The sequence below is a fragment of the Hippopotamus amphibius genome, chromosome 1 (assembly GCF_030028045.1).
Source record: "Hippopotamus amphibius kiboko isolate mHipAmp2 chromosome 1, mHipAmp2.hap2, whole genome shotgun sequence".
Taxonomy (NCBI): Eukaryota; Metazoa; Chordata; class Mammalia; order Artiodactyla; family Hippopotamidae; genus Hippopotamus; species Hippopotamus amphibius.
Window position 1 is genome coordinate 122,152,889 of NC_080186.1, and position 8,962 is coordinate 122,161,850.

At 37.7% G+C, this 8,962-nt stretch overlaps 1 protein-coding gene across 1 annotated transcript; it reads right to left on the minus strand.

Annotated features, from left to right (window-relative positions):
- Nucleotides 1-388: 388 nt before the first annotated feature.
- CRP (C-reactive protein) lies at nt 389-8,446 on the minus strand. Its single transcript, XM_057727298.1, has 2 exons — nt 8,267-8,446; nt 389-1,226 (listed from the first exon to the last, which is right to left on the minus strand). The coding sequence occupies exons 1-2, from the start codon at nt 8,328-8,330 to the stop codon at nt 619-621; spliced, it is 672 nt and encodes a 223-aa protein (XP_057583281.1). The 5' UTR covers nt 8,331-8,446; the 3' UTR covers nt 389-618.
- Nucleotides 8,447-8,962: the final 516 nt, after the last annotated feature.

The following is an 8,962-nucleotide window of genomic DNA, read 5'->3' on the forward strand; positions in this document are numbered from 1 at the left end:
AAATTGGTGATCCTGAAGAAAAAATAGAACACATTAAACAGAAACAACAAAACATGTCTTTTTTCCATTTTTGAATATTCATATTGAAAGGATTAAAGAATTAAAGATAACTCTAATGCGTAATGACCACATCCAGATGATGGGGGCAGAATGCTGGTAAAATTCTATTCCTGTATGATTTAGATAATTCAATAAAATACAATAAATGCGGTGGGTGTTCCTATAAAGGGAAATGAAAATGTTGGCTGGACTACAAACATATGCAGTCTTTTAGGAGAAAAAAAGTTGGCTCACTTGTTCTTCAACACTCATTAAAATGCAATGGCTCTCAACCTCAGCTGAATACTGGAATTACTTGCAGAGCTTCAAAAACACACTGATGCTTAAATCTGCTGAAAACATATTTAATTGGCTTGGGGTGTGGCCTGGTAATTCTAATGTGGAGATGTGTAAGACCCTCTACTGATGGAAAAAAAGTGGTGAAAGCAGCAGGAAATACACTCCCCCCAGGGCACAAGAGCCCAGTTTGCAGGGCGGTAGGTAAAACACCAGAGCCAGAGACAAGAGAAATGTAAGGTGTAATCCCCAGAAGACAACTTCAGGATTCACAAAAGGGCCTCAGGACCATAGCTGGTGTTTGACGAACACGTCACCATGTGTGTTATACTCCAGCTCCCGCCAGTTAAGGACGTTAGGCTGGAGGGTCCCACCAGAATAGGCAGAGCTAATCTCTTCTGGTGACAACACATAGTCCCACATGTTCACATCGCCAATGTCTCCAACGAAAGACTGGTTTTCCTCAAAGCTCCCACCAAATGAGTCCTGCTCCTGTCCCAGGATGATGCTTGCCTCTGTTCCCAAAGAGTATCCCCTCTTCAGACTCCTCCTCACCATGGGCTTCCCATCCACCCACAGCTCTGTAATCCCCGTGGTGGACTCCCAGGTCATACAGAAGTGCGTTGGTGCAGGAAAACGCTCAGGAGGCCTGAAATAAACGTCAGCTCCACCCACCGATACACTGTACGTGCCAGTCTTTCCCCTGAAGAGGAGGATCTCATTACTTTCTTTCTTTGTGGCAAAAGAGAAGAGGCTATAGTCTCGGGTCAGGTCGGTGTAGGCACCCAGGCACACGGTGAAGGCCGTGAGCGGCTTAGTTATGTGCGCAGTCAGCCTCACAAAGGAATTTTCCGACGCTACGGGAAACACAAAGGCCTTTTTGCGCATGTCTGTAGGGTAAAAAAAACAGAGGGGAAATGTCAGCAGCGGAGCTTTGTTAAAAAAAAAAAAATTCAACTGAGTAAATTTAAAGATCTAATCGTCGTTATTCAACGATTTGTGAATTGGGAGCATCCCATTTACACAGAGAAAGGCACTTCGAAGAGCTGTACAAAATGAAAGACTTATAGACAGAGGAGGGTGGGAAGAGGAAGTTCCCAGCAAAGAGTGGATTATTTCAGGCAAGGTCACCTTCCTATCGGGAAAGAAAGGGGTCTTATTGTGTGGATTACCTCATTAGAAAGGCCAGGTAATTTCAGACTGACAGGTTAAAAGTCACATTCCTGGGAGAAGCAAAACTACAATTAGGTTAGGTATTGCATCTTGGCTTGTTAACATGGGGCTTAACACAAGTGACTCCATTTGAGGCCAGTTGTCTCTTTCTTTAACAATTCCCCCCTTTAGATCATCCTGATATGTCTCCAGCTGGGGTGCAGGACCCGAAGTCAAATGGAGGCTTCTTGACTGTGAGATGTGTACCTAAGGTTCAAGTCCCTGGATTTTGACTGCCGTTTTGGTAGTGAGGAGGACCACGAGTCCTTTCCAAAGAGATTCAAGGACAGTCTTTGTTCTTAGTGATTCCAAATCAGAATGGGAGAAAATTGGAAACATTCCTTTGGAGATTCATAGCCAAATTCTTTAGGAAAATAGAAGAATTCAGGAGCCAGTCTAATTTGCAGATATATAACAAAACCTCAAAGACAATTAACAGGATTATAATTTAATATTTATGAAGGTCTATACATAACTTTTCTCTCTAAAATCACCTCCATTTTAAAAAAATCAAACATAACCACAGTGAAACCAATTTATTTGCAATAAATTTGGCCTCATTATTTACATAAATGCAGCAAGAATAGTGACTGACCATCTAAGCTCTTTTGAAGACTGCTCTGTTGGAACCTTGTAAGTAAAGTACCAAGCCTATTTTTCCAACGGGCTTTATTGACTCCAGAAAGTGAATGTTAGTTCCTTAAAACTGTTGGGTCATATCCAAGCCTATGCACATCTCCCTCAAATATGACATTTCAGTCAAAACCTTGGTAATATAACCAGTGTTTCAACTTGTGTACTGCTGCAAGGAGAACAGATTCTTATTGAATTTATGTAAATGACTAACTATAATGCCATGAAAAGGATATTCAAGAATTTTCAAATTCGGGAGGGATCAGGTAGAGAGAAAAAGTAAATGTTTCATCTTTGTTTACAAAGGTATACTTTGCCAAATTGCTTTCAGTCAGATAGCTTAAGAAAAAGCGTTTCCTGAAATCTGGAGAAAAAAAATATTAAGGAACCAGCAATATTTCAAACAAAAAAAATCATAAAAAATTATAATCATCTTCCTTAACTCTTTCAGTCTCATGTAATTAATATTTGTTTGCTCGAATCCAATTTTTCCATTAGTTCTGTCAATTTTTACTCAATTCAGTTTTATGATCTTAAAGCTACCAGAAAACTGCAGTTGTCAAAGCCCTTTCCACTAATCTTCTTGAAGATGAAGCACATTTACAGAAACACTGTTGCAAAAGCATCTGAATAAAACAAAACAGTCTGTAAATGACAAAAAACTTTAAAATGCCCATTGTTAAAGACCTGTTGAAAGCTCATTATAATGGAATTGACAAGGAAATTTGGTTATTTCTCTGACATGCAATGTTTTAAGATAAGACTGGAATTATGACTGTAATCAATTATACCAGGATATGTCAGATTTCTAGGAATTCCACACAATTATATAAAATTTATAGCATATACACATACAACATAAAGAAGGCTTAGTATTACTTCTTATTTGATAATGCTTCCAATATAATTTAATATATCAAATAAGCCTAATTGGTTTAACATCTCTTTTTTATAAGTAGAGAGAGCAAGTGTTTTGAGATTTTCCAGGGGTCCTCTGGAATATCCCAAAATGAGTTTGAGGTCAAAATGACTTCATTTAGAATTTGATTTCGGGGAAGTTTGTGAAAAATATCAAAAGATTTTAAAGCCCTTGGTCAACTAGGATCATAGGTCACTGCGAAATAATACTTATCCATTTAACCATAAAGACAGTTAAAGACTTCAAAGGCAAATAAAGAAAGTTAAATAGTTGTACAGTAAAGTGTAGCTCTTTTAATAGAGAACACTCAGCTTTCTTGACTAATCAAAAGAGAGAGTAGCATAGACATATGTATACTACCAACTGTAAAATAGATAGCCAGTGGGAAGTTGCTGTATAACAAAGGGAGATCAACTTGATGGTGGGTGATGCCTTAGAGGGCCGGGACGGGGAGGGTGGGGGAAGTCAAGGGAGGGAGGGAATATGAGGATATATGTATAAATACAGCTGATTGACTTTGGTTTACCTCAAAAACTGGTACAAGAGTGTAAAGCAATTATATTCCAATAAAAAAAAAAGACACGATAAAGATAACACAGGAAATTATTTTGACAAGACACAAAATCTTTGTTTTCTAGGCAAATTATTTAAGAGTTAAGAAAAAAAAAAAAACCTTTCATAGTCTCCTATCAAGAGCAGACCAATAGTTCAATAAAACTTTGTTTCCACAGAGAGAAAAGCAGATTCTAATTTTGTACCTGCTTCCTTTTCATATTAAAATTTACTCACTCAATTAATTTCATTTCTATCTTAGCCAGTCTTGACCATGCATAAAATCCCTTACCAAAGATTCCTTTTCCACAAACCTTCAACAACTTTCTTCTTTACATTCATAGTTTGTCCTATGTTTTTTCTCTCTCCCATTCTGAAATAACCAGCCTCTCTTTAGGACAAAATTACTTTATTTTCACTCAATAAAATGCTTTTTCATTCCTTGTACCTTCTTTTACTAAAAAACACACATCTTATTTTCTTTACATATGGAGATATTCACCTCATTATTTTGGGTAGTTTAAATCACATATATTAGAATTTTTTAACCCTTAGAAAACTTAAGTTTTAGTAAAATAAGGAAGTAAATAGTTGTAAACTGTCTTTTACCTTAGTATTTTGTGGCTTGGCAAATTTATAAATACTTTTCATAGTTTTTAGAAACATCTGCTTTCTCATAGTAAATTTCTCAGTGTGGTACAAAACATGTTTATTAACCAAACCTCTTTAGCTCCTCTGTAAATGGAAGCCAAAAGTGGATAAACCTATATTTAGTAATTAATGTTTCAGTATTGTATCTTATTTGGAAATAGTCTAAATAGTCAATGGCTGTTCATAATTTAGTTTAAACTAGCAAAATTTAAAGGTGTTAGTTTACCAAAAAGATTTGGGGAAATTATTTTTCTTAAAAATTTTTTTCTGTAGTTTTAATTTTTTGTTTTTTTGGTTTTTTATTCAAAAAAAATTTGAGGGAGGAACTATTTTAAAAGTTCACCTAAAAGAAATAAAATAAAAAAATAAAATCCACTTCGTTTAAAAAAAAAGTTCACCTAAAAATTTTTTTCCCCACTTACATCTATTTAATTCACTTGTTTTCAACAATTATGTTTACTCATGAAAATTTCATCATGCCAAGTTATTTCTCTTGCTGACAAATTTTGAAACAGAGATGATATGAACTTATTTGACTAGTAAACCCAAGTAGAATAAAAGTTGTATGTTTGCATCATTTTAATGTTGATAACGCTGAAGACGTAACTCTGTGGACATTTTAATTAAACCAACAAGCCTAAATTATCATTAATATTGAATATTGTCCCAGATTGTGTGGGCTTGAAAAGTATTTGGATTAGTTTCTATTATATTTCTGAAAATTTTAGGAACACTTTAAGTGCCTAATTTTCTTTAAGCCAATTAAATAGCCCTGTTTTACAAATTAATTTTTGGCAATACTATCCATAGGTAGAAATATACTATACATCTACAACACAAATATATAGACACACATAAGTGACAGATGCAAGTGGAGACTTTATAGCTTTCATTTTAATATTACTGCCACTAATCAGGTACAATAATACACAATTCACTAGTTATAAAAGAAGTTGGATTTAAGTTGTTATGGTAGATAGAATAAGTTAAGGTTATCTGCTCAGACGGCTAAAACTTTTTACTAATATTTGTGGAGAAGACAAAGATTTTTCATTCATCTAAGTTTTAAATGACCTCTTCCTCTTTTGTTTTTCCCCTAATAAGAATTGAGTCCTTGGAGTTTGTACTTTAAAGAGATTGGCTAAGAAAAGAATTCCTGGAGGAGACCAGATAGAACATTGACATCTCAAAGGCACAAGGGAAAGAATGCAAGTTCCTCTGAGAAGAACTTTGCTTCTTAAAGCCAGAACTTTTACAATACTTACTTGAGATAAATAGAGGAAGTTTCAGGATTGATAAAAACAGGTGGGCTTTGAACTTTTTCTAGAGAAGGTAAGGGCAATTGCTCTTAATTCCTCAAAGAATTGTGTTGCAGCCTTAAAAATACCAAGGGGCTGATCCTCCCATCTAACCATATTATCTTCAGTTTGCTCTCCTCTCCTCCCAGGTATGTAGTTTTATTTCGGCAGTATTAAACATCTCTTGGATTCAAGAGGTGTCCCCCAAAGAGGCTGCAAAAGATATTTTATTCCCCTCTCTACAGAGATCCAGAACAGCTGGCTCTGATAAGCAATTTTACCTTTTGGGACTTCCTAGGTGGCGCAGTGGTTAAGAATCTGCCTGCCAATGCAGGGGACACAGGTTCGAGCCCTGGTCCGGGAAGATCCCACATGCCACAGAGCAACTAAGCCTGTGCACCACAACTATTGAGCCTGCGCTGTAGAGCCCGTGAGCCACAACTATTGAGCCCATGTGCTGCAACTACTGAAGCCCACACACCTGGAGCCCATGCTCCATGACGAAAAGCCACCTCAATGAGGAGCCCGTGCACCTCAATGAAGAGTAGCCCCTGCTCACTACAACTACAGAAAGCTTGTGCACGGCAATGAAGACCCAATGCAGCCAATAAATAAATAAATAACTTTTTTAAAAAAAAAGAATTTTTACCTTTTGCTGGCTTCTGCCCCTTTTCCCAAGATCCCCTCTGCAAGCTCCAGTATCTATCAGAATTTGGCAAGGTTTTTAATTAATTTTAAATTTAGTTTCCCTTTGGATGTTTAAGGGAATAACATAGCAGTTTACCAGAAAAATCTCTGAGTCTCATCAACTCAGGGAGTGACCCATATGGGGCCTTCCATTGAAGGTAGACATGGGGTCTGTAAGGCCACTTTGGTTTACAGTCATATAAAGACAATTCAGACAGAGGGTCAGTAGACTCTGAATACTCAGTTAAAGGAGGGTAAAGAGGGACAGTAGGAATCACAGCAATCTTAGACTTTTGTTTTGGGTACTTCTTGTATCTTTTTCATTAGCCTTTTGCAACACATTTTTCAATGAAGCTATTTTGGAATTTTGAAACCTCTTGGAGGCTTCTGCATGCTGATTAAAACTGGTATCCTATTCTCGTATTTGTTTGATTTGGGAACCCTTACTTTCAAGCATACTTCTTAAATAATCGTATCTAATTGGAACATTCCCCATAATGGCCTTTATAATTCTAGATTGTTCTTAGTAAGATTTTGTGATTTTTGTACTATTTATAGCTTCCAGGACTATAGTTCATTGACATAAAGTAAGCAGGTGTGCAGGAAGGTGGCATGCGCAACTCTTTTGAATTCAAGGATTCCTATTTTTTTTTTTTAAGCTAAGCCTTTGGGTCCTCAGAGGCAAACTAATACTTAAGAGGGATGTGCCACTGGGTTGGGGATTGTGTGGTGTTTTACAGCATACCTTGTTGCTTGGTAATTTTCTTGAGGTTGGCAGGTAATCTAGTGTCAATATAACCTGTTCCATGACCACCTTATCCTAACACTGGAGTTTTAGTTAGGTGGTGAACACGCTAACAGCTTTTAAGTGCCTGAGTCATGCTCACCAATTTTGTGGGTTTTTTTTTCTTTTTTACTTCTATGATTCCTATTAGCAATAACCTTTATTTACTAGACCCAGCCTAGCTTAAGATGGACCCAGTATGATCTCAAACCCAGTCCAATTTTTCAGCTGAACCCAGTCCTGCTCCAGCTGGTAACCACAGCAGTTCCCAATATGGAATTTGGGGGTTGGGGAAAGGACTTGATCAGCAGACCCCCAAGAACAGTGTCTGCAGACTGGGGGTCCATACAACAGAGAACTGCAGACTGAGCCATCAGTCATTCCCAGCGCGGAATCTGGGGACAGAACCAAGGGCTGAGATTTCCAATCAAATAGGAAACTGATTGGCAAGCCAATTAGATTAGGAGCTTGATGCAAAGAGAGCAAAGCTCAGAACATAGAGCAACTTACCCACGGCCCTTCTGGAAAGAACAGAATCCCAGAAGGGCCGAGAGGACAACTACCATATTTCTAGTTTCGGAAGATCTTGGAAGGGATCTGTGGATTCCATCAATGCCGCCAAATCAGATCAAGTTCAACTGAGTAAATTTAAAGATCTAATTGGCTTTAATTCAGTGATTCATGAAGCAGGCAGCACTCATCTAGCTGATAGAAAGGAATTTAGAAGAGCTGTACCAAAGAAAAGAATTTTATAGGCAGAAAGGGGTAGGAAGAGAAGTTTTCTAACAAAGAGTGGATTATTTCAGGCAAAGTCACCTTTCTAAGGGGGAAGGAAAGGGTCTTTTCTGGTGGATTACCTCACTAGTCCTGACCAAGTAATTTCAGATTGACTGGTGAAAGGTCACATTTTGGGGAGAGGCTGAAGCTGCAATTAGGTTAGGTATTAAGTCTTGGTTTGCTGACATGGGGCTTATCACAAGGGACTCCATTTTGAGCCTGTTGTCTCTTTTCTAACCTTATTAGGCCACAAAGACATATTCTCTCACTATGTATAGAGAGATTGGATTTAGAAACCACAGACTGCCCCCTTTCCCAGATCACAACCCCTCTCCAAAGCTGGCTATTTTCCCTAACTTGGCTTTGTACAGGCAACCCTGATACAAGAGCCCGGCTACCACCTGAAGCAGCACTTACCTGTCTGGGAAAAAGCACTAGGGAGGCTAATGATGACCAGGAAATACAGTGACAGCTTCTCCATGTTCCCTCCTGCAGTCACTGTGCCCAGAATCTAGGATAGCCTCCTGGAAAGAGTAGCAGCAGCTAGGCTATCTGGGGCTTGGGTGTCTGAGAGCCCTCTGACTCAGGTCTGCTCTGCTTTGTCCTTATAAGTGCAAGAGTCAGATTGCCTCAGCTGACGGGTAAATGATTTTCCAAAATCGCTCCTTGGAGCCATAAATCAAGGCTCTAAGAGCAAATAAACCAAGACAAATCACAAAATGAGAGATCAATATAGATTATTTATTAGCGACTCCATGGGGCCTGCTGGTGCTCCAACAGCTCTGTGTGGCAGCGTTTTGTGAATTAAAACAGTTACATCCTGTGAATCCATTCTGGAGAAATGCTATTAAAAGTTTTGGGGTGGGGGAGACATTTTACTCACAAAGGCAACAATGATACCAGTTAAGATAGTGAAAAATTAGAAAACTGGGGCATATTTAAGGAAACTGTATATATCTGCATCCACTAAACAGAATGGATAGTCATTTAAAGTACTGGTTGTGAATTTTATGCTACAACATGTAAAAATGCTTATAATAGTATAATATGGAAAAAATAACAAATTTGTTTATGCACTGTATTTATTTTTTTTTAATTTTATTTATTTATTTA

Coding starts and splice junctions, on each gene's coding strand:
- CRP (XM_057727298.1), bottom strand. CDS start 8,330: ATGGAGAAGCTGTCACTGTATTTCCTGGTCATCATTAGCCTCCCTAGT. Junction 1,227..8,266: donor TAGTGCTTTTTCCCAGACAG/GTAAGTGCTGCT, acceptor TTTACCCTACAG/ACATGCGCAAAAAGGCCTTT.